The 25,781-nt window shown below is 34.0% G+C and overlaps 3 protein-coding genes and 1 pseudogene across 4 annotated transcripts; 3 read left to right on the forward strand and 1 right to left on the reverse strand.

The window, feature by feature from the left end:
• Nucleotides 1-5,254: 5,254 nt before the first annotated feature.
• LOC145004733 (putative beta-1,3-galactosyltransferase 2) lies at nt 5,255-8,565 on the forward strand. 2 transcript variants are annotated; one of them, XM_078963715.1, is made up of 11 exons: nt 5,255-5,759; nt 6,125-6,221; nt 6,298-6,362; nt 6,436-6,647; nt 6,751-6,814; nt 6,900-6,972; nt 7,098-7,218; nt 7,351-7,438; nt 7,524-7,649; nt 7,769-7,878; nt 8,049-8,565. In XM_078963715.1, exons 1-11 carry the CDS (start codon nt 5,644-5,646, stop codon nt 8,195-8,197), a joined length of 1,221 nt encoding a protein of 406 aa, XP_078819841.1. In that variant the 5' UTR covers nt 5,255-5,643; the 3' UTR covers nt 8,198-8,565. The 2 variants fall into 2 exon arrangements, with proteins under 2 accessions (XP_078819841.1, XP_078819842.1); XM_078963716.1 differs by having other exon boundaries at nt 6,301-6,362.
• A 4,330-nt stretch (nt 8,566-12,895) lies between these two features.
• LOC145007493 (uncharacterized) lies at nt 12,896-14,036 on the forward strand. The gene is made up of 3 exons (XM_078966422.1): nt 12,896-12,972; nt 13,360-13,491; nt 13,763-14,036. Exons 1-3 carry the CDS (start codon nt 12,896-12,898, stop codon nt 14,034-14,036), a joined length of 483 nt encoding a protein of 160 aa, XP_078822548.1.
• Nucleotides 14,037-18,879: 4,843 nt separating this feature from the next.
• On the forward strand, nt 18,880-21,258 carry LOC145004348 (autophagy-related protein 8C-like). Its single transcript, XM_078963243.1, has 6 exons — nt 18,880-19,076; nt 19,180-19,239; nt 20,236-20,291; nt 20,370-20,422; nt 20,704-20,822; nt 20,902-21,258. Exons 2-6 carry the CDS (start codon nt 19,203-19,205, stop codon nt 20,994-20,996), a joined length of 360 nt encoding a protein of 119 aa, XP_078819369.1. The 5' UTR covers nt 18,880-19,076; nt 19,180-19,202; the 3' UTR covers nt 20,997-21,258.
• A 3,468-nt stretch (nt 21,259-24,726) lies between these two features.
• On the reverse strand, nt 24,727-25,518 carry LOC145007494 (secreted RxLR effector protein 161 pseudogene; annotated as a pseudogene).
• Nucleotides 25,519-25,781: the final 263 nt, after the last annotated feature.

Below are 25,781 nucleotides of genomic sequence, written 5' to 3' on the forward strand. Positions count from 1 at the left end.
GAAGTTTGCATAGATGTGCCTGGCACATTGTCTATGTTCAACATATGGAAGTAGTTCTGTAACAGCTTGTAGTAGACCCTAGCATTGAATAAACAAAATTATTATCAATGTATAATAATTAAACAAATTTATAGTATAATTTACCTTGTGCTGATCGGAAATAACCACAAGACCCCTACCACAGTCAAGGTCAAGATCAGCAACTAACAACTCAATAAACCAAGTCCAATTATCTTTGTTCTCTACATCGATCACTGCCCATGCTATTGGATATACATGATTGTCTGCATCTCTTCCAATAGCAGTCAAAAGTTCTCCCTTGATCTGACCCTTTAGGAAACAACCATCCAAACCTATCACACGTCTGCAACCCCTATTCCAACCATCCTTAAAAGCCTTTAAACATACATAAAACCTTTTGAAATAGTTCATGCCACTTGCATTAGAATCTACTCCCACCTTACAAGTGCTCCTTGGGTTAGACCTGAGGATTTCTACAGCATAGTCCCATACCTTTGCATAATGTTCTTCTAACTTACCTTCTATCATCTCTCTTGCCTTTGTCCTAGCCCTGTGACATTGCCCCTTGGATACATTTACTGAAAACATCCTAAGTACATCTTCCTTCATCTCAGTTAATGTCATCTTTGGCTTCATAACAATATCCTTCAAGTAATGTTTGGCCAACCAGTTACAACTAACCAAAGTTCCAAAATTAAAATTTCTGGCACATAGATGTATGTCACATATAGATTTAATCTGAAATGTTCGTTCATTATACTTCCAAGCAGCATAAACTCTAAAGGGACATGGGTCTTTTTTATATATTTTCCCACACCTAGCAATCACTCTATGCCTATCACTCTTCATAAACCACAACTGATATCCATTAGCGACCGCATAGTTAGTTAATGCAAACCTGAGTTGAGCAGGGGACTCGTAACACTCTCCCACTACCGGCTTCATTTGTTTCCAATGTATGTCTGGATCATGAACCCTGTACTCTACACCTACTTCACCGTCATTTTGATCATCAATATGATCATGTTCTGGATCCTTAACACCAACTTCATGATCATCATCTCCCATTCCATCAAGAGTCCTCCTTAGCATATTTTCATCACATAACATGTTAAGAAATGGGTCATCAGACAGGTTTGAGGTCGGTTTAAAGGTCTCTGGTGCAAAATCCAGGAAAGAGAAATCTATGAGATCATCATCAGAGTCCTCGTCCTTTACATAAACCTTTTCAGGCCCTTTCACCTTTTTAGTTCCAGATGATGAAGCCATCTGTTCAAAATGAAAAGTTATACTTGTAAGTGACACTATGGAACTCGATTATGTACGATAAGAACACACATACACATCAATTTCTTATTGGCACCCCCACGTACCTTTCTACTTCAGTGATTATCAACTTCAAAATAGAAGCTTTTTTACATGCAACAATGGTGTAAGAAACCCTTTTCAAACCCTTCTTCTTCGTAAGACCAACTACAAGAAACCCTTTTTTTGATGCAAGACGTTTCTGTGAAAGGTGATATTAGGTGGTATACGAACTATCAAGTAGTATAGGAGAGTGGTGACCGGCTGCGTACCTTGACCGGCTGTTAACCGGATGATAACACGATTTTGAAACGGGGTCACAATTATTTAGGCTAATTAGACACAAAAAATCCATTTAGGGCTAATTTAGAATAACAATGTAAAACTTATGGCTTTTTTGGTATTAACCCTTCATTATTTAATGAATTTTGCATTTAATTTCGATTGGTTTTCAGACTAATTAAAGTTTATAGAAGTGTAGGGCTTCTCGTTACCTTTTCGTAGATATAAATAACGTCGAACACGGATAAGGGATGCAAAAGTTATGATCATTTGAAGTTACAGGGGTGCTGGGCCAAAATGGGTATGCATGGCGTACAAGGGAGGTACACATGGCGTACATGGGAATTTGGATGCGGGTGCATTTGGGAATGCCCTGCGTTCCCCAAGGGAACAAGTTGCGTTCATCAAGCCAGATTAAAACCCTAAATTAGGGTCTTGGACCCTATTTAAAGACCTTAACTCACTTCCAACCCTCATTTCCTTCAACCTCCATCCTCTCTAACCCTAAGAATGAAACCCTAGCCTCCATTTGAGTTATTCTTGAGCTTCAAAGTGATTTATATGTGTTTTTTTTTGCTTGAGGAATAAGAAGGAACTTATTGAACAATCATTGCTTGACTTAGAGGTTTTAGATACTGGCTTTATGCACCTAGATCTATCTTCTGGAGGTATAAAGTCTCAACCTTGACAACTCTTTCATGTATATCTAGCTAAGTGGTATTTTGTTATGGTTTTGGTCCCTTTAAGGTGGTTCTTGTGAGTAGAATTTACTCCACAACCTTTGAGCTTCATATTTGGTACTTGTTGAGGTTATGGAGTCGTAAAGTTTGGATCTTGATATGTATAAACCTTCCATGCATGATTTGGTAGTCATTTGATGAAGTTTGGGACTTAGGGTTTTGATTTGGGTCCCACTGAGTTATGTTAAGTCATAAATTTTGAAACTTAATGACTTAAGAAGTCCCTTGAAATCAGATCTGGAAGTTTGGATTGAGGTGTTAATGTATTAAGAAGTTTTTAAGACATTTTGGGGTAATTTTGACCTTTGGGGTTCATCTTTGGTGTTGGGCTTCTTTAAGCTATGCGAAGGCTTGAAGCCTTCGACTTTATGGGTTAAGTCACTGTTATGGGACTATTCTAGGGTTCTAGACGTTGGACTTAATGGATTAAGTCCTTAGAATGAGAATTAGGGAATTTTCCTTGAACGCCTTACGTAGCCCCTGGGAATGCACCGTATTCCGTCTTGAGTCCCTGCCAAGTTGTCCGAGGACTAACACCGTACGTTCAACCCTTGGACGCCGTACGTTCGTCTGATCAGTGGAGTTTTTGGTTGTTGGGCTTAGACTTAACTTTGGATGTGGGTCTTGCTGATTTGGGCCTTGCGGTGTCATTTCGGTTTTGGGCTACCTATTTAGGCTTTGTTGCTTTGGGCCTTTTGGGCCATTTGAGATCAATTATTAGACTAAAGGGAATTTTTGGGCTTTAGGATAAGGCCCATATGGGTTGGGCCCAATTTGGAAAATTGGGTCATTACTGGGCCTTTGTGAAACTTTTGGTTTTGGGCCTTTATGGTTTTTAGACTTGGGCCTTAATTTTGGTTCAAATCGGGTTAGGGGTAAAATGGTCATTTTACCCCAAGTATGGTTTATGGATCATAGTTTGGAACCCAATTGCTAATTCAGTGTTATCTTGGTATTGATATCCCGAAGGAATCGTCAGGGTAGTAGCTAGGGATTTCTTTTACTGAACTTCTGCATTCGAGGTGAGTCTCCTCACTATTCTATGGGTTGAAGACATCAATGCCGGCCCATTTAGTTTATGTATTGTAGGAAGACCTGGGGGTAACCCTTGGCAGGTTGTATGAAAGACCAGGAGGCAGCTCCTGGAAAACTGTATGCAAGAATAGAGTCTGAAATCTAGCAGTTTATTAGTTAAGTAGTGTAGATTGTATGCTACTTGTCTTTGTGATGCTTGCATGGAAGACCATGAGGTGGCTCATGGTACTTATCTGTAAGACCTAGGTTTGTGGCCCTCGGTCTGTCAAGGAAGACCACAAGGTGGCCCTCGGTTTTTAAATTCATGTTTTCTAAAAAAAGTAAAATATCACCATTTAAAAAAAATCGAAAATTATTAAAAAATCCAAAATTTTATTGATCATGTTAATTTTTAGATTATTATATTAATATTTTCAATAACAAAAAAAAACATTAAATGAGATTGATAAGATGACGATCATGCCCTTAATGAGTTAATTTTGATCTAATGCTCCAATATATATATATATATATATATATATATATATATATATATATATATATATATATATATATATATATATATATATATATATATATATATATATAGGTTTAGGAAAAATCCAAAAATTCTTTTTTTAATTATTATTTTACTCATTTTCTTTACCTAAAAGAAATTATAAAAAATTACCGTTTTTTTTTGAAAAATACGTGAAATATTATAATAAAATATTACACTGAAAATATTTCAATGTGATTTTTTGAATGTTAGAATATTTTATTATTCTAGTAGATTTATCATATATGTAAAATATTCTACTAAAATATTGCATGGATATTTAAAAATAATAATAATTTTTTTTTGGATAAAAAAAGTTACGAAAATAATATTTAAATTTTTTTTCGAAAATTTTCAATTATTTTGCATTTTAAAAATATATCTTTTTTAATCTTTAAAATGGGTTAATATCGTAAAATTATAACAAATAGTATTTCGCTTTCTTTTTAGTCACTTATCTTTTAATTATATTTAAAAAGTCAATGAACTCTTTCTATGTTCTCATTATATTATTTAAGTGGATTTGATCAAATAATTTTTGTCATAGTGGATGCAATACCACCATCATTAGCTAGATATAAGCAAACAAATTTAATAGGCTTTGGAAGTGCTTCTTAAATTGGCTTATTAGTTTATTGGTTTTTCAAAAAACAAATAAATTAAAAATGTTTGGATTGTTTAAAAAAGTTTTTAAAATGATTTTTTAGCTAGATAAAATAACAGAATTTCAAAAAGCCATAAAATCTTGGCCTTTTAGTTTTTTGTGATCAATTTAGCCTAATCAAATACTTTTTAAAATCAATTTATTGATTTTTTAGTTTTTCCCACGATAAAAATTAACCCAAACACTTTTTAAAAACTTATTTTAAAAGCAATAAATAAATAAACGCTTTTCCCAAAAACACCTTTGAGATTAAAAAACAATTCCAAAGATACCCTATGTCATATTGGATTTCAATAGAATAATTTGTCATAGTGGATGCAATACCACAATAATTCTATAATATAAGTAAACGAAATGTCACATTCACAATGTACCTTACATAAGCTTTGGTAGTCGGTTAAAATCTATCTCAATAACGATGATACAAAGCCTAAATAACAAATTACGTCAAGTTTATGACATTAATTCAAAATATGTTATTGAATTATGTAATTTTCGTCCCATTATTTCATATTTTTTTTTCTCAATAGTAAATAAACTAATAATGATTTAGAATTTAAAATTGTAATAATCTTATAATAATAATATATATTGAGCATTTAATTTCTGTATTAGCGGCAAAAATATAAAGACCAGAAATTTCACAAGACAGCAGCATTTGCAGTTTCACTTTCTGTTGGTGTGGGTGGGTCTACTCCCCTTAAATAATGTCTATTTTCCACCGCACCACCATCTGCTTTCAACCATCCTTCCCCAAATTTGAAGCCACGCATCGCATCGACAGTATCAGACACCAAGAAACTGTACCAATCGCACTTCTCCATCTCAAATTCGCAATCTTTTCGTTTCCTCAAACCACAAGGGCAACTAAATTCAACCGAAGTCCAGTTTCCAGTCCTCATAATCATTTGATCTAGGGCTTCCTCCCGTCAATTGACCTGCTGATTGAAGTTTGAAGTCAATAACAGTGTTCCTCGATCTGATTATCTATTTCTGATTGAGTTGAGCTCAGATTAGTTGCTTGATTTATCGGTGTTGCAAGAGTTAAGCTTACGATAATGTCTTGGAAGAACAGAGGTGGTGGAGAGTCGCATTCAAGAAGTCTGATGTCAAGACAGTTGACCCTATTCTTGTGTGCCGGTTGCTTCTTCGCCGGAATGCTCTTTACGGACAGGTTTTCTTCTCTTTCGTTTACTGACCCCACACACCACTTAATGGAGGGTTTATATTGGAATCATTGAGTCCTCATATCTCGCTTTTTGATAATCTTTGAAATGTGCGTCAAATGATTATGAAAATGGTTTCTTTAAATTCGTGATTCCTTTTAAAATTTAGTGATCTTAATGGACGGATTTAGCAATCATTTCTTGTCTACAGATTCTTGAATCTTGTAACTTTTGCTGATCTTGATATGGGTTTAGAATTCAGTATTGCTTACATATTCTTTATCCTTACACACGAACTAGATCAAACAAGATCCGGAAAAACATAATTTACCAAAGGAACGAGATTAATGAGATTAATTGTTTATGGTGTTAGATTGTGGATCGAGCCTGAAGCTAAAGAGCTATCAAGACCAACTGGAACTGAAGATGAACAAATTAAAGTCCTTGCAGATGGTTGTGACACAAGACTAGTGAGTAAAAAAATCTATTTAGTTTCATTTTTATTTATCTCATTCATCACATTTTCCTTTTTTATGTTCTCATTAGAAGGACGTTAGGAGGGATTCCAAAGATATAATCCGTGAAGTTTCAAAAACACATAATGCAGTCCAGTAAGCTTCCTTATCCATATCCTTTCAACAAAAAACATGTTTGACTTTGCTGATTTTTTTCTTCTTGTTGCAGAACACTAGATAAAACAATTTCAAGCTTAGAGATGGAACTAGCAGCTGCAAGAGCAATGCAAGATTCTATACTTACAGGATCCCCTATATCTGATGATTTGATGTTACCTGAGCCCATTAAGAAAAGAAAATATCTAATGGTTATAGGCGTTAATACAGCTTTTAGCAGCCGAAAGAGAAGGGATTCTGTACGTGCTACATGGATGCCTCAAGGTTATTTATGCTTCCATGCTTTTTATCTAATCTAAACATTCCTTTTTCTTTTTGAATCTTGAATCTTGAGTCTTGAATCTTTTTTATGTTTTATAAACTCCAGGTGATAAACTTAGGAAACTAGAGGAAGAAAAGGGTATTGTCATGCGATTTGTTATAGGCCATGGGTATGCAGCAACTACTTCACTATTTTATAGCTATGCACTAAAACATGTATTGTATTGATGTTTGATGTTTGATGTTGTTTTCCAGTGCTACATCTGGTGGTATTCTTGATAGAGCTATTGAAGCCGAAGATAGAAAGCATGGGGATTTCTTGAGGCTGGTAAAATAAAATTACTTCTCCACTACAAAAAAAAAAAAAAAAATTTAGGCATCTGTAACTAAGTAACTAAAGTATTAAAGACTGATTAATTAAGCACCAATACTTATATAAATGGATGTGAGCAGGAGCATATTGAGGGGTACCTTGAACTATCTGCCAAAACAAAAACATATTTTACAACCGCTGTTGCTTTGTGGGATGCCGATTTCTATGTCAAGGTCGATGACGACGTGCATGTAAATATAGGTAAAGTTATAATATGACCTTTTCCTTTTTTTTTTTATATATATATATATATATATATATATATATATATATATATATATATATATATATATATATTTTCCTCTTGTCACAAGTTTGTGGTTGTGATTACAGCTACACTTGGAGCAACCTTAGCTAAGCATCGGTTGAATCCACGTGTGTACATTGGATGCATGAAATCTGGTCCTGTGCTTGCTCACAAGTAAGCCAAAAGCTTTTTCTGTGTTAGTTTGAATGTTGACTATCGAGGGTTCGAGCATTGACTTTTTTTTTTCTTTTTCTTAAAGAGGAGTGAGATATCACGAGCCTGAGCACTGGAAATTTGGTGAGGAAGGAAACAAGTATTTCCGACATGCCACTGGACAACTATACGCCATCTCAAAAGATTTAGCCACTTATATCTCCATAAACCAGTAAGTAGCATCAATTATCCCCATTTGTTACACAAAACATGACATGACAGAACATGTTGTACTGTGTCTCTGGTATGACAAAATTCACTTTTTTGGTATCTAACTTTTGAATTTTTTAGGAACGTACTACACAAATACGTGAATGAGGACGTGTCTCTAGGATCATGGTTCATTGGACTAGACGTGGAGCACATCGATGATAGAAGGCTATGTTGCGGGACGCCACCTGGTAATTCTCTTGTATATATGTTGATTATCTGTGTCAGTATCTTACATCAGCTAGACACAGTCTCATCTGTCTCTATATATGTTGGAGTCTGTGTCATCTGACTCTTTTGAAGAGAAAATCAACGACTATAAGTATCTCACAATATGAATGTTTGTTTCTTGTGAGTGTAGATTGTGAGTGGAAGGCTCAAGCAGGGAACATATGTGTGGCGTCTTTTGACTGGAGTTGCAGTGGGATTTGTAGGTCTGCTGATAGGATCAAGGAGGTTCACAAGCGGTGTGGGGAAGGGGAGGATGCTCTTTGGAGTGCATCTTTCTGATGATGATGATGTCAAAAAGGTGTAAATCTTTAGAGAAAAAAAAAAAAAAACATTATCTTTCTTTATAACCATACTTGAAGAGAAAACCCGTGAGTTTGATGGTGAGAGGGTGCCAATCGATTTTAGGTGAAGAGGAAGTACCCGATGTTTTCTTTTTGATTTGGGTAAATATTGTTTTGGCACAATAAGCTTCATGGGTACGATGCATTTAGAAGATTGTGAAATTCAAGTTTGTAATATTTAGATTACGTTGAAAATGTTGTAGTTGTTGGGAACTAGTAAAAGATATTGATATGGAATGAAGCAAACAAAAAACATCAACGGAATATTTTTTGAGCAATAAAAAGGATTTTGTTGTTTGGATTTTATTGGGTGGAAAGCTTTGTGACATAAGAAACATATTTTGTAATGTTAGAAGGCAACCATCTTTTTCAATTCTAGCACAAAATGATCGCCATATTCGTGAGGAAATCTTGTGAATTCATGAGTTAACGTATTTGATACAAGTGATTTCGTTTATGAACACGAAATTCATTAAACATGGGAAGTGATTTAAGTCAAATCGTTTGAAGCTTTAACATTATTGTTTCGTGAATACTCTGTGAAGGAATACAAATGGTCCACCGTCTATTTATCATGATCGTGAAGCCTGCTTTTTTTTTTTTTTTTTTTTTTTTTTTTGCTTCGAAATATGCAAAAGATTTTCATTTCAAACACTAAAAATGCCATATTTTCAGAAAGGGTCTTTTATTCCCCAAAACTGAAAATTATATCACCATCAAGTATGCCCTTAAACCTATTTCCTCGAAGCTGATATAAAAAAAATGTTATGTTGAATTATACATATAAGACTATAAACATTTCTCGAGTGTAGACAAGTTTTGTAAATTTGTTTTAGGTAGGCAATTGTGTCGTATCGAAACATTAAACGGGTTAAAAATGTTTGACCCTAACCCGATCCGTTAAATAACGTGTCATATCATGTCAACCCGTTTACTTTCGTGTCGGTTTCGTATTAGGGGTATACCTTGAAATATGTTGTGTTATGTGAGGTTAGAAGATTGAGCATGTTTAAAGAGTAGGAGTTGTATAGGCAGAAAGAAAAAATTAATAGTTTGGAGGCGAAATAGATGAAGTCATAGCAAGTTCAGATGACATGAACTGGGGAGGTGAAAGACAAGATCATGATGATCATAGAGTGGTTAAAGGGACTGTATTGTTTGGAAGAGAACAGAAAAACTGAAAATGAAGTCTTGATCTAGACAGCTAAGTCATTTCAACATTACGAAACGACTGAATCTAATGGTTTTCTTTTAATTATGGTTTTTGTTTTGGGGAAAATGTCACTGTAGCCCCACGAACTTTCACATTTTGGTTTAAAAGGTCCTTATTGTTATTTTTTGGCTTTATAAGGGCATGAATTCTCTTTTTACCGGCTTTTAAGGCCATTTTCTAGAAAATGAAGGGGTCACCCGGTTACCCCTTTCACAATCAGCCAGTTATCTTGTACACATCATTAAAAAAAGCCAGCTCATTTGCCAGATCAGATGCCACCTAATGTATACGAACAGGAGAGCACGAAATTAAGGGAGAACAACCATGTGGAATCTATCGTCATTATCATCACTTCCCCTCGAAATAGCATTCATCATTTCTTTCTCATTGCTTCTTCTTCGTCTTACTCTCCCCTAACCCCCAACCTTCGTTATCATTCCATCTCAATTCCGAAAGTCAATTCCAAGAAACAACGACCATTGCCACCACTGGAGACATACTTGCACTCCTTGGCACACCTCAGCAGGTTGCATCCGTCGACCCCCAACTGATAATTTGAGATAAGTCAAGTATCCAACAACGAACCCATTCGTCCAAATCGATCACACACAATGCCAATTCCAAGCCGAACTTTCGCAGGTAACATAATTTTGACTTTCCCATTAACCCGTAAGAACATCTGTTCAATTTCCGATGGCAGATGAAAGATGCGCTTCTGATATCTGTACTTCAAATCCGATTACACCGTTCACAGATCAATAATTCCAATTTTGACCTTTTTAGTTTGACTCACAAGAACACCCTTACAAACGCGATTTCATTCCATTGAGTTCATGTCACGATTTCATTCGCTCGTATGACACAACCTGTAAGTTAAATTAACCATTCGGAACCCAACACATCATAAACACCAAATCCCAGTTCTTCAAATCGATTTTAAGATCAAATAGCTCATCAGTCGAGTTCATTACCACAATTATCTGTATTTTCAAAACTTTAAAACATCGAATCTTCATATCATCATTATTTTCATCGAATGACATAAACAAGAAACTAAATTGATGTTGAAACGAGAATGAGTAGATAGACTTTTTTAAACAAAGAATCAATTGATAAAATCAAAATTGATGTCGATAATGCCATTACTCAAAAAGATCGATTCCAGAACAGATGAGCAAAAGATTTAACAACCATGGATAAGAATCGTCAATTGTTGTTCATTGCCTCCGGCTTCTGCCCCCAGCCCTGGATGCCCTTTCCACCATTTCGATGGCGACAGCCAGGTCAAGGACTTCATCCATAGGCTTCTGCATCATCCAAAAATCCCTAATTCGATTTCATGTTAAGATACAATGAGATGGCTGACAACCTGATATTTTGGTGAATCTCACAAATTTGGCAACGAAAATGGGTGATGAATTGGGTGACCACTGTACCCTTAGGGCCCAAGCAAGGCAACTCATTAGTAAGTCGTTGATGTGTCATCTGAGGTGGGTGAGTTAACTCTGTAATTGAGTTAGGTGATGATTAGGCAAAGAAACCGGTTAAATTGGGGCAAAATCCCAAATTAGCCGGTAAAAAGAGAATTCATGCCCTTATAAAGCCTAAAAATAACAATATGGACCTTTTAAACCAAAATGTGAAAGTTCGTGGGACTACGGTGACATTTTCCCTTTGTTTTGTATATTTCTAGTTTATTTAAAGCATTCAAAAATCTTGCATATACATACACATGTCATTTTCGAGTTGAATTTCTCAACCCTAACCTTACTCGTTTAATTTTCGTATCGTGTCGTGTCAACCCGTTTATTTAAACGGGCTGAAATATCTTACTCAAACCCGCTTATTTCGTGTCGAGTTCGTGTCAGTTTCGTGTCGTATCAATTTCAGTTATTCATTTATGGCATTTAATCCTTCGAATTAATTTAAATATCAAAGAAACTTCTATAATACCTTATTTTATCATATGCGGTTAAGGAATTTAAATTATTTATATTTACATGTAATATTTAATGGAACATTCATTTCCTTTTAATAGCGGTTCACTATTAACATGAGTCTATCATTGAAATTTCTATGTGTTCAGTAGATAAATATATCATTCTTCTATGTTAATTCTTCACCCATCTTATACTATTTGTAAGCATTCAACGTTTATTAAATGATATTTAAAATTACATACTAAAACCATAGTTTCTAATAATATCAACTAAACTATACACCTATTTTATACAAATTGTTTCCTTTTTTTTTTTTTTTTTTTTTTTTTTTTTTAAAATTTTATGTTTTACATAAGACCATATTTAAATAAATACATTATGCAATACATATTATCTAATTTAGTTGGGTAATGGTCTTAATTCATTAAAGTGTTTGGGTTCACGATTTGTCATTGACACTTGTTTTTTAAATTTTAGTTTAAATTTATCGGAATTAATTTATATATAAATCCCTTTTCAGATAACCATAATAGATTTGTAATAGAGCCGGTTAAATTTTTTTAACTTATATAGTTCATATCTTAGTAGTAAAATTTTTATAACAATTAAATTAAATTTAATGGGAATTTCTAGTAATTGGGGGCCTCTATTTTTCTGTTTGCCTTGGGCTCTAAAATTGTTTGGGACAGCCTTAAGCCCAGGACATCAAAATAGTTGAGGCATGAGATTTGGTCCATTAATTATAGGTATAGTTAACTTATTTTATTTGGTCTTAATGTAATCTGGTCGAAGGTTATCGCTGATATGGGGTAAGGCGGCAAAACGGGCATGGCTTTAAAAAAAAAAGAACGTGGTAATATAGCGATCAACCGAGCCAATCACGAATGCAAATAGATGGCGAGGAGTCGGTGTCGATTTTCACGCAAAACGCATTATGAATCAACCGTAAAAAAATCAATTTTCACACATGTGATGGAGAATTTTGGATTTGCATTGTGATGGAAATTTTTTGCCCCTATTTTGCTTTTTGGTGTCCTACTTGGTGTTGATGATTTTTTTGCTCGTATATGGTGCGCTTGATTTCTTATTCAATGTTGGTTCCTCCATGTTATAGTTTTTGGTGGTGGTTTTGCTGCTTTCACTGTTGAGTGCTTCGTTTTGGACCTTTTTGCTCTTGCGGATGTGGGCAACGGGGGTTCCTGTTATTAGTGACATGGCACCTAATAACGGCGCCATAACGGGAGGAACACCGTCCCCTAGCCGTTATTAGGTGTTACGCTATAACGCATTATGACCATAACGGGAGGTAGCGTACGTGATTTATTGTGTTTTTTGCTTCAACGACTATAATTTTGACCGTTTGAAACAAATGATAACATAAAAAAAAATCAAGTTTTATATATACTATCACATAACCTTTCTTATTTTTACCTACAAACACATACTTCTTTACATATTTCTTTCAATATTTGAAAACCAAAATATGAGTCAATTTGATCCGGCCCATCCGTACAACGATGATAACGACGAAGACAATTTGTTCGTGAGTATGATGAATCGGTATTATACAGACAACCTACTACAGCCAGATCCAACTTCACTACTCGTGCGACGTGCGACGTGCGACGTTAAATAGAGATCATGAGGAAGGGCATAAACGGCTAGTTAAAGATTACTTTGCGGAAAATTGTGTCTACCAGCCAAACGATTTCAAAAGAAGATTTCGTTTGCGAAAAAATGTTTTTGAAAGGATAGACAATGCTATGGAAGCAATGTATCGTTTTATTCAACTTTTATAATTTACAAAATGTCACTTTTAGATAAAATAAATACAATTTTAAATGTTTAATATTTATTTAGGTATCGTTTTTTTCAACTTTTATAATTTATAAAATGTCACTTTTAGATAAAATAAATACAATTTTTACATGTTTAATATTTATTTAGGTATGAATTTTTCCAAATGAGATATGATGCTAGAAGCAAACGAGGCTTCATAAGGTTGCAAAAATATGTTACTGCAATTAAACTTATGGCAATGGGGAAGTCGTCCAATTTTGTTGACGATTATATGAGAATGTCTGAGAGGACCGCACGAGAAAGTTTGTATTTATTGGCAAGAGGTGTTGTCGAAACCTTCGGTGACCAATACTTGCGCAAACCTTCGTTGCATACAACTATATGCAACGCATGAAGAAAGACATGGTTTTCCGGATATGCTTCGGAGCATTGACCGCACACACCCCGTGGCATGGAAAAGCCAGTATTCGAGCGATCATCATGGAGCGCCTTTGTTGGTATTGGAGGTTGTTGGTTCACAAGATTTATGGATTCGACATGATTTTTTCAGGGTTGCGGGTTCTAATAACGACGTCAACGTTTTCGATCAATCACCAATATTTGACGATCTTTTGTCAGAAAATGCCCCGGATGCTCTTTTCACAGCGAATGAAAATGAATACAAGTTTGGGTATTACCTTACAGACGAAATATATCCACAATATTCCACGCTTGTGAAGGCGTTTCGACACCCAATAGATCCAAGGGACAAATATTTCAAGAGACGACAAGAAGAAACACATAAGGATGTTGAATGTGCTTTTGGGGTTTTGAAATCAAAATGACACATAGTTGAACATACGGCGAGACCTTATGAGTTAGATACTCTACGATATATCATGTATGCATATATCATAATGCATAACATGGTTGTCGAAGATAAATGACACAATATTGCAACATATTCTCCTACGGAGCCAAGACATGTGCAATTTCAACCCGGGACATCAGAATATTTATTTAGAATGGTTGATATTCAAGATTAACGAAAATACAAACAACTCTGTGAAAATTTAGCAGATTATATCTATGTTGGTCACGAAGATGAAGATGAACAATTTTAGGCCAAAAAATGTAGGTTTTATCATCTTTTTTTTTAAAATTATTTTTTAATGTTGTTTTTAATTTAAGTTTTATTAAAATTTTATTTTTACTTTTCAAATATAAATAAATAAAAAAAACAAATTCGAAATATAGAAAAAAAGCATCAAAATAATAATAATAATAATAATAATAATTGGTGTTATCACATGTTATTAAATATTACTAATTTCAACCTTGGGTACAGTAGAATGTTTTGAACATGTAATAACATTTTATCCATTCCTAGTAGTCTTAGAATTAGTTTCCCTTTGTGGTTCCTCTGTTTTAGTCATTTACTTTTGTTGGTTTCATCCTATTTAGACTTTGTTTTGTTCTTTTGTTTTAGTCATTTACTTTTGTTGGTTTCATCCTATTTAGACTTTGTTTTGTTCTTTTGTTCGTTTCTGTGCCGTATTGTACTTTTGTCCGGCCTCTGGTTGACCTTCTCTTTTTAAATGTATTGCTTGGCTGTTAAAAAAAAGCAAAAAGACGACAATGATTTCATAAGGATTTCTCTTCAATTCTATAGTCTTCTTGTATTTCTGTGTCTCTTATGAATATCTCTCAGTTTGGTTGCTCAGCCTCACAAATAGATTTTCAGGCTCACCCATTACTAATTTATAGCTTGCTATTTGTTTCAAAGGTCAGGTTGTTTTTGTTTATTGCTTTAGTAATGATTAATGGTTAAGCCATTAAAATCAATTGAATTATTATTAAAGTCGGTATTTAAATTTTCATTAAATTCAATTTAATTTTGCTATTTGACTTAGAAATGGGATTACAATTTACTTTGCTTCTATGTTATTGTTAACTCGAATCGTTGAAGCTCCTTTGTTCCAATGTTTTTGTTTGAAATTCATGAGTACATAGATTTGACTGCAAGACTTTTTTTTTTTTTTTTTTTGGTTCTACCCGGGTTTTTTTTATTCCATTCAAAGTTAGATACCAAAGAAACCAATCATTGAAAATAATTATTTGTTCCAACTTGTAATTTATTAAATCAAACCAAGTTACAAAAGAAACCAAACAATGTAAAATATCTAGCATTTTGCCAAAGAATAATTTAAGAGTAACTAGTTAGCATCTTATAAAAGAAACCAATATGTGCAAATAACTTTTGTTTATGCTATAATAGGATTTATAGGATTATCGTGAATTTTATTAGCTTCTTTGTAATTGCAATTTTTCTTTTTTTTCAATTTTCGCATTACTTATAGTCTTTTTGTAATTGCTATGTCACTTTGCTTCTAAAGTTTAAACTTTTTCAACAACCAAGTTGAAACAAAAACTCGTGTAAATGTTTTATTCTTCTCTGTTTTGGTATTGTTTATTAAGATGTATTTGTTATGTATTGAAGACCAAACATGTTTTCCCGACATAACCATCAAGTGATCGAAATAAGTGATGGAATTTAGCATATTTATTATTTATTGATGACATTAACTACGTTTAATACTTTGTTTTAGGTGACTTTTGCATGTTTTATGTTGTATCGATACAATCCTTTAATATAAAAATGTATTGCATTTTTGGTGTATAGCTTTATAATTTAAATGAACTCGATGCAAATGTCGGGGCATTATTAGCGCTTTTCGCTCGGGGCATAAAAAACCTTTGGATCGGCCCTGCATGCATGTTGCTAGCGTTGACAATTACATCTCTTTAGTAGATCTTAAACAACCATGATTTCATTTGATGGGATTGTTTTCAAAATTAACACTATAAAAATGACACTTGAAAGTCCAAAAATATATTAAACCAGTCTTACGACATGTTTGGAAAAACTAGTTGGTAACGAGTAGTTGGAAGCTAGAAACTGAAAGTTGTTGTATTTATGCAGAAGTGTTTCATAAAAGTAGTTGTTAACTTTTAAGTATGTAAATAAGTTAAAAACTAAAGGCCCCAAAAGCTATTAAAGTAGCTTTTGGATTCAAAGTTTTTTAGATAAAAGCTAAATAAAAGGGCGCGAAAGGTATTTTTTATGGTTCGTAACATTCGCTCAAATTTACCATTTTGTTCAGATGTGTAGGGATATGAGATACGAATAGAGATGCCATTTAAACCATATAGGTTGTGAAAATGCATGGTTGTCAAATTCCCCCATCAATTTCAAATTAGAAAGAACTTGACGTCTCGAATAAATAGGTTTTTAATATAATTGTGGAAATGAATAAATTCGGAAAATACGTTGAAATTTTGTTTTAAAGGATATACCGAAGCATGATGTGAGAAATGATCTAAAAATATGGCATGATATTTCCAACCACTATGACTAGATAAAGGGGATTTGCAAACTCCGAATGTGCAATAGCAAAAGGAAAGATACAGTATAAATGGAAATACTAAACGTAAGTCGCACATGTTTTCCTGCTTAACATACAAGAAAAAGAATGTTGGACTTGTATTTATTACACTTGATAACACGAGTAAAAACCAAATGTTTAAATATATTATTCTTGTAACTAGGTGGATAAAGGCATAGATGCCAAACAGACGAACCGACAACTAAAAAGACTTGAGAAGATGAAGCAATGAGTGGGTAGAGGTCACCCAAGCTATCACAATACAAAGGCATTTTATTTGTCCGAAAGTCTTTTATAGAAAAACCAAAGGCCTTAAACTTAATAGAAAATTTAGTTTTTATATTGCACTTACGAACATAAACAAGGTTTTTGATGATATGAGGAGTAATTATAACATTATGAAGATGTAAAGTTCGATAAGGCTGAGACTAGAGATAAAGGGAGAGCTTGTTTAGGTAACATGTATAGATGATCCATCATGGATAGAGGATGAGCCTATTTTGCCGTGACTTTGACCGAAACCACAATTTTGACTAAAATCTATCATTAGAAAAATAGGAGAAGAAGAATGGTCGGAAGATGACAGTTGTATAGCTCTCACTTAATTCATACGTTGCTCTTCAAGAAAGAGCATGGAGCGACTCTCGAGGAAAGTTGGAAAAGTAAGGCTAGCGATGTGGTCGTATTTAGAAGACAACTCGTTTATGGTATAAACAATCAAATTCTTCTCATGTATAGAGGAATCAATGTTGTCCAATAGGTTGATAATGGTTTTGATGCAAGTGCAATACTCTGTAACGGTGGAATTCCCGATGGTGATGGTTCTTAACCCACTATCAAGTTGAATAGCTTTAGCATCTTTATTGTTTCGAAACAACTTGTTAAGATTGTTCCAAATGTCACGAGTCGTAGCGGATGCTTTAGAATCATTTGAAGTAGGTTTTGAGAAAGGGTGCCATAGATCTAGGATTTGACAAGGGAATCTAGATGATTCCACTCTTAATCATTTATGTCTATCAAATAATGTTTTGAAAATCTGACCAGACATTAAATCGCTTGTCTTACCGGTTCGATAGTTCAACTGGTTTGATCACTTGAACGCGTCCTAAAAACCGGATGAACCGGACGATGTCACACACACACACATGTATATACATATATATATATATATATATATATATATATATATATATATATATATATATATATATATCATGATTTTTGAACATTTAAAATGTAACATCACCTTCTGATTTCAAATTCTAATAATTTATAAGCTTACTCCTTAAAATCTTGTTTTAAACGTAATGATAAAAGTACAAAAAAATCATCTTTTATTGAATGTACAAGAAAGGCCTCAAAGTTATTGTTTAGGTCTATCCCACATCGTCTAAAAAAACTAAAGTTGAGGCTTTGGAGAGGTGTATAAAAGGAATGGAGTGACTCGGTTTTGAGAGATCAAGGAACGGACCTCCCATATTAAAGTGTGGGTCCCTTTAACTTCTTTTTAGTATAAGTTTAATAATCTTTTAATGAAAGTCTGGTTTTGTTCGGTTTGACCACTCTAGTTTTTCTTGGTTTTTGGTTGAATTGTTGGTTCTTTCCCGATTTGTTTGCAAGCGGTTTTTTGGCTTAAGAAAACAGGTGTACTTACTGGTTCCCGGTTGAACCGGCCGGTTCGGTTCGGTTTTCAAAACAATGCTATCAAAGTTTTTGTGAAAGGTTTCTAAATATATAGTAACACTGAAACCTACATAACCTACAGAGTTTGTTATTGGCAACCATCAAGAAGATTGGAAGAAAAGAAGAATTAGGGTACGGAGGTCATGGGCCAGAAGGAACGATATCAACGAGCTTCAAAATAAAGGTAAGAAGACTCTAATGTCATGTAAAGCTATGGTTTTCTCATTTGGAAATATATGAAGCAACCAAGTTGATAGATGCTATTATTTCATATGTGATTATAAGTAGGAGTTTCATCAAAGCCATTTTATAATATTTGTTTTAAGAACACACATAAAAAAACGTTAATTGAACGATTAATTATGAAGAATATTATGATAATTAAATATGAAATTCATTAATTATAAAAAATATTCTTTATAATTAATATATTTTATATTTAATTATGATAATATTTCGATAATTAATATTTTGTTTATATCATATTAAAAAATTCATTATTCAAAATTATCCCAATCAGCCAAGACCCGTCCTATAAAGACCGGTTTTTAGTGAGCCAAATATTGGATCAGTAAAACCATCCGATCTAGGCCGTGCCTAACTCAAAATCAAGCCACCTGAATTATTCGTTTACCCTAATCAAGAAACGTAGAAAACTATAAGTCAATTAATAAGAGACCAAGACGTCACCTGCAATTTCCTGTCGATTTCAGAAATCTTTCTTTCCGGTTCGTAATACCCAAGTTGTTTCACTCGGTAAATTTCTATCTTTTCTGATCTTTCAATTCGATCGTTTTCTATAATTGTGTAATTTAATAGAAACCCTAATCTGATCTACCCATCGGTGTTCGTTTTTCAGTTGATAGCATCCTCTTGATCACAATGGCCAAAAGCTCCTTCAAACTAGAGCATCCTCTGGGTTCTTTTTCTTACCTCTTCTCTTTTTACTTTCGATATTGTTTTGATTAACCCTATACGTGCTTCCATTTACGGATGCTTGATTTTTTTCGTTCTTGATCGATTGATCGAACTAATTAGGATCGTTTTCTGCGATAATATTGATTAATTATGGGGTTTCTTGTTCTTCCTTTGTTTTGTGCAAATTGTTGCCTAGGGTTTACGTAGACAAAAAGTGATTGTTCTTTTCTATATTGTAGTAACCTTTTAAGGAATGATCTTTAATTACATTAATCTTTATAACTGTAAGATTTCCGTTCGTATCTGTATCAATGAAGGTTTTGAGCTACTCTATGAATTAGGGGTCGAAGGTGAAAACAAGATGTAATCAATTTCTGCCTTGCTGATAGTATAACCTCTTAAGTTTTTTTGTGAAGATTTAACGATTTTCTTAGTAATCTGTGTGCATCTTGATTTGATTAATGCTAGAATAGTTTGTGGAGGATGTTTGATTGTATGCATCCTTGATTGATTTGATCGCACTAATTAGGATCCTTTTGTGCCAGTTTGTTCTTCATTAATTACGTGTATTTTGTTATTTGATGCAAGTTGTATGCATTTTTGGTATTTTTTGTGGAATTCTTAAGTATGGTTTGCTTAGGCCTATATTAATTCTTTTAATTTGCAACTGTGGATGCATCTTTGAGTCATGTTATCTTTAATTACATTAATCTTTTATAAATATTTAGTGTAATAAATGTAATTACAGAAACTATAACTATATAAATATTTATACAATAACAACTCAAAATAACAAATGTCTGGTAGCTTTTGACCCATTTCCTTTTTAGCAACTTTTGTCACTTAACCTTTTATAGATAAAACATAACAAAGCTGGACCATTCATATATTTTGATGAAAATAAGTTGTAATTAGTAACTGAAAATACAATCTCTAAAGCTTTATGAAGTTTTAAAAGTTTTTTTTTTTTTTGTGGTTCTTTATATGTATTTTGTAGAGAGGCGACAAGCTGAAGCTGCTCGTATCAGAGAAAAATATCCTGACAGAATTCCGGTACTAAATATTTTCCAACATGTGTTAAAAACTTAAAATACATTAAATATTTGTGTTATTTATGTTCTGTTTTTACAGGTTATTGTGGAAAAGGCTGAAAGAACTGACATACCCGACATTGACAAGAAAAAGTTAGTCCCTTTCTTTTTTAGTTGAATTTAATCTTGTCATGCAACTATCATGTTCCACTTTTTTGTGCCAAAAATTGACTTCTGTTCTGTCTCAATCATGCCAAACACAGTACAACTTGTTATCTTATTTTCCACTTTCTTTTTTTAGTCTCATTGATATTGGTCTGATTTATGACATGACTCATGTCATGTCATGTTCCCACTTTTTTAGTGGACCAATAAAGTTGCACTTTTTGTCTCATTGATCAGTATCAATACCAAAACTTGATTAATGGTTGTAGGTATCTGGTGCCTGCTGATCTGACTGTAGGACAGTTTGTTTATGTGGTCAGAAAGCGTATTAAGCTCAGTGCTGAAAAGGCCATTTTTATCTTTGTCAGGAATGTTCTGCCACCTACGGGTAATAATAAGTTTGAAACCTTTTTTTAATATTGAAGATCTCAGTGTATATGATGAGATTATTTGCAACTTTTGTTTAGCTGCTATGATGTCTGCAATATATGAAGAAAACAAAGATGAGGATGGGTTTTTGTACATGACGTACAGTGGGGAGAATACATTTGGATTGCTTTGAAGTGCATGCTAATGGAAAAAGGTTGATGATTGATGTGATGTGAATATGGTGATTTGGGCGATATGAATATGTACATTCTTACTCTATTATGGTTATTTGGATATTTTTCTATTAGGTTCAAGAACTATGTCTTCTCTTTGCTTTTGCTTGATTTGGCAAGTTAATATGTTTTTACTTTTTATGTTGGAAGTTGGAATTAGTTGATGGTAATGTGAATGAATGGTGTTTGCTTAGTGTTAATGAAGGATTCATTTCTTTTCTAGAGTTGTGTTATTTCCACTGTGTTTTGGTGCCTGGCTGCTGGTGGTGGTGGTGGTTCCGGGTGTGTGGTGGCAGCTAGTGGCTACCACCGGTGGTTATGTGTCATTCTTCTTTTTTCCTTCCAAACTCTTCTCTGAGTTAAAGTTGATAGATATCATCAAAATTGATGAATATTTTGAAAATTGTTTTTCTAGATGTAAGAATAAAATGACACAATCTAGTAAAAAAACATATCTTATGACTTATGTATATACCATAGCATCTTGGGTGAATATACATCATTACATATTTAACCATTTCTTTCATACACAACTTCATTTAAAAAAAAACCCCTAGTGTTTGTTAAATGTCATTTTCTTTTGTCTAAAACTAATGTGTAAACTAAAAAATGATATATTTAAAATAGACATCTAATAATTTCAATTGATATGATTTAGATTGTCAAGAATATGATTTATATTTGTACATAAAACCACTTTCGAACTTTGGTTCATTTCATAGATGAATAATACGTTGAATATCATGTAAAAATTACTATGATTAAATTATAAATTTAAATTATTCAAAAAGTTGTACATAATAACTTTTCACCCATAACTAAGTTATAGCCTTTACATGGTAAACGAATTGAACACTAGAAACATGTTGAACACACTTGTTGCACGTGTTTGTTAATTAAGAGCGGAGATTGGAATTTCAATCATCTAAAGAGTATATTTAATGATATAATTTCTTAAACTGTTTTGATAAACTGTTAAACATAACCTTTTTATCCTGTTTGCTTTAAAAAACTAAACTGTAACTATTATAATCAGTTCTTGAAACAGCATTCAACACAATTTATTTACAAAAAGTTGAAAACAGAAGAAAGAAAGTGTTACATTCTTCATGTGATTGAATCAACCCAAATCCAGACTTTTTTGACCCGAACTCCTTACCCACCATCCGACCGACTCATTTTAGGAGCTCCACTTATAAAAAGTAAATTAGGGTTAGTTGAACTGTAAAGTCGGCATGCAAGAAACAATCAATAACAGTTTGCTTGTTTATTTGTTGAATTCATTATCATTAATAGATAATAGATGACAGAGTCATGACACCACAACACGGAGTCGGCCGAGTAATATGCGTGTGTTTTTCTCCTTATAAATTAATGTGTCTTTACACCTTGATAAACACAACATGGCCTCCTTTTTGTCCAAATTCTTCTGCTGCTTCTCACACACCTCCTCAGCTTCACCCTCCAAATTCATTTGCAAAGGAGACGTCTGTGTTTTGAATCAAAATGCCAACCTTCTCAACACCAAGCCATGCCACAAATCATAACATCAATACTATATATTCTGCAAAAGAGTTATTCTTCCAACATCCTCTAAGCTAGCTGACTCATAAACATCATTTGAGAGGCCACAAATATATTGAAATTAAAACACCCACACAACAGATGTTGAGCCTTAATTTGACCTCTTATATCATTTTCCAACCACCAGATTCAAGATCAGTTGCAGTGAAACGAGCCAGACTCATATTGTCGAAATGATTTTAATCAAGTCCAACCTCATCCATAACAGCCAGATGAGTAGCAACATACACAAAGATTATGTTAGATTGGTATAGGATATGTCGAGTCTTTGAATTACTACTTGAGATATGGATATGATGTTAGGTTTGTAGAGGATATGTGAATTCTAAATTTTCTTTCCAGAAGAGCTATTGAGAAACGAGGGTAAACTCCAAATATTAGCCGATGTGGAGCTCCGACTGAATAATAGTTGATATCAAACTTAATGTATAATGCTTGTCATGATGTTTGGTATTGAGCATGTGGTGACCGGTTGCCTGCTTATGCGACCAAGCAATGGGGTCTTGAAATCAGAAACTACGTCTCTGTATATAGATCTTGATGTACTTGTAGATCTTATCATGAAATCAATAGAAACTCTCTTTGGTTCGTGTGTGGACGTAATATTGAAAACCATAATCGTATGAAACACGTAAATCATGTGTTGCTTATTTTTATGGTATTTTATTATCATGCGTGTCGATTTAAAAGTTAACACTTGGTTGAGGATATATTGTAGCACCAAAACATAGACCATATTCCAACAATTTCATCTTGCAAATATCAACCACACACTCAATCTTAGCCACCTTAAAATTCACAATAGCATACAACTCACTTTTTAAAAAAAGAACAATGTATTTCTTAATATGGTTCTTTCGTTTGAAAATAAGTTTTGATTAATCCCGAAAATATGAACATGCAAAATCTGTTAGTATATATTTTGTATTGTATTCTTGTATTTAGAATGGCCCATTGTTGGCCCAAGGCCTTTATGTATTTTTCTTATGTTGTACGTGTATTTATTTGGCATGTTAATGAGAAATCCAATTCATGGAAAAATATCCATTGTAATATGGTATCAATATCATGCCTTTAAAAGCGCCGTAATCCTAATCATTCCTTTCTTCCTCACGATTCTTCATCCCTACGCCCCCTGTTCTTATTCTTCTTCTTTCTTCAATGGCCACTGATAAACCTTATGGAATCACTACTATCCGAGCCCTTGTTCCTCTCATTCTCGATCTGGATCGCCATAATTATGATGCATGGCGGGAACTTTTCTCCACTCGTTGTGCTGGTTATGGAGTCAACACTCATTTGAAATCTCCTACCAAAACACCGCCTGAGTTATCTGATGCTGAATGGAACATGATTGACAATGTCGTCAAGTCTTGGCTATATGGTACGTTATCTCAGAACCTTCTAAATACGATCCTCAAATCTCCAGGCTTCCGCTCACGTTGTTTGGATGAACCTGGAAAAACTATTCAGAGATAATAAGGATTCCAAAGCTTTTCAACTTGACATTGAAATCAGGAATATAACTATGGGTGACTCCACTGTTCTTGCTTACTGCACCCGCATCAAAACTATTGCAGATTTGCTTGAAAATCTTGAAAACCCGGTTCCAGAGAAGAATCTTGTGATGTACACCACCAATGGATTATCCTCCAAATATGATTCTATTGCCACTCTTATCCGCCACACCTCTCCAACTCCATCTTTTTTCAGATGTTCGATCCACGGTGGAAGAGCAACGAATCAATCTCCACCATCCGGTTTGTTGGGGTTGAAACAAACTTTTATTCTGAGCTGGAACAAAAGAAAGAGCTTACATCGCTCAATTACAAGAAAAAAAACAACCCTCTAATACTCGCTCTAAGTATTATTGTATCACGTTTTTGTGGTGTTCTACAACTTTAGTTAGAGCTCTTATTTATAGCTAAACAAGCCTACAATTACTATTGCTACCATTTATTGTGTTCATTAGGTGAACATACGAAGTTGCCATTTTAATATCACCAAAGGAAGCATTCATTTGTCAATAGAAGAGGGTGGTGCAGTTACTCTTGTCAGGTTTATACCTAAGTCACCCAAGTCAGGTTTACACTCACATTCTCCCCCTTAAACCAAACTTGGCTTGATATTCGTCACGCCGATCATGTTTCGCATTTCACTATGTTTCACGTATGCTAAAGCCTCTGTAAAGATGTCCGCCCATTGATCATTCGAGTTGACATATTCCACTATAATTTGCCCATGTTCAACACATTCTCGTATAAAGTGATAACAAATGTCAATGTGTTTGCTTTGACCATGAAACACGATATTTTTCATCAATATGATTGCTGACTTGTTATCGACATATAAGGTGATAGACATGATATGATGTCCCGTGAGCTTCTTCACGAGATTAGCAAGCCAAATGGCTGGACATGCTGCTGTTGTAGCTGCCATGAACTCGGCTTCACATGTGGACAAAGCAACAGTCTTTTGCTTTTGAGATTGCCAAGTTATCACATTTCTTCCTAGATAGAGAATCATTCCACTTGTGCTCTTGATATCAACATGGTCACCTCCAAGATCACTATTGGTAAAACCAACCAAATCTTCAATTTCACGACCTCTTCCATAGTTGAGTCCATAATCAACGGTTCCTTTCACATATCGTAATATGTGTTTCACAACTTGGAAATGCAAAGTGGTCGATTCCTCCATGAAACGACTTGCAATTCCAACCGAAAATGACAAGTCCAGTTGAGTGTTAGTTAAGTACCTTAAACAACCTACCACTCGCCTATATTCGGTTGGGTCAACTTTTTCACCATCTTCATCCTTCTTAACCTTCAACTTAGGTTCCATTGGTGAGGTTATCCAAATTGCTCTAAAATCTTCTTTGAGTAAGCCGTTTATCATAAAGATATTTCACACTTCTTTTGCAAAACTTCGATTCCAAGGTACTAAGAAAGTAATCCCAAATCACTAATTTCAAATTCTTTCTTGATTTGTTCTTTGAATTCGACAACGTCATTATTGTTCGATCTGGTTCCTTTTGTAAACAGTTGGGTCTTGTGAACTTTTTGTAAAACAAAGCCTTTTTAAGCTTTTATCCAACCGAATGTTCCAAGCTCGAGGAGCTTGTCGTAGACTATAAAGAGCTTTATAAAGCTTGAACATCT

This window comes from Lactuca saligna, chromosome 7, assembly GCF_052625555.1.
Source record: "Lactuca saligna cultivar CGN05327 chromosome 7, ASM5262555v1, whole genome shotgun sequence".
NCBI lineage: Eukaryota > Viridiplantae > Streptophyta > Magnoliopsida > Asterales > Asteraceae > Lactuca > Lactuca saligna.

Excerpts from the sequence above, each read along its gene's own strand:
- LOC145007493 (XM_078966422.1), top strand. The coding sequence starts at position 12,896 with ATGAGTCAATTTGATCCGGCCCATCCGTACAACGATGATAACGACGAA. Across the intron at positions 12,973-13,359 it reads TTCGTGAGTATGATGAATCG|GTATGAATTTTTCCAAATGA; the intron begins GTATTATACAGA and ends ATATTTATTTAG. Across the intron at positions 13,492-13,762 it reads GTTGACGATTATATGAGAAT|GGTTGCGGGTTCTAATAACG; the intron begins GTCTGAGAGGAC and ends TGATTTTTTCAG.
- LOC145004733 (XM_078963715.1), top strand. The coding sequence starts at position 5,644 with ATGTCTTGGAAGAACAGAGGTGGTGGAGAGTCGCATTCAAGAAGTCTG. Across the intron at positions 7,439-7,523 it reads GGTCCTGTGCTTGCTCACAA|AGGAGTGAGATATCACGAGC; the intron begins GTAAGCCAAAAG and ends TTTTTCTTAAAG. Across the intron at positions 7,879-8,048 it reads ATGTTGCGGGACGCCACCTG|ATTGTGAGTGGAAGGCTCAA; the intron begins GTAATTCTCTTG and ends TTGTGAGTGTAG.
- LOC145004348 (XM_078963243.1), top strand. The coding sequence starts at position 19,203 with ATGGCCAAAAGCTCCTTCAAACTAGAGCATCCTCTGG. Across the intron at positions 19,240-20,235 it reads CAAACTAGAGCATCCTCTGG|AGAGGCGACAAGCTGAAGCT; the intron begins GTTCTTTTTCTT and ends TGTATTTTGTAG. Across the intron at positions 20,823-20,901 it reads GAATGTTCTGCCACCTACGG|CTGCTATGATGTCTGCAATA; the intron begins GTAATAATAAGT and ends ACTTTTGTTTAG.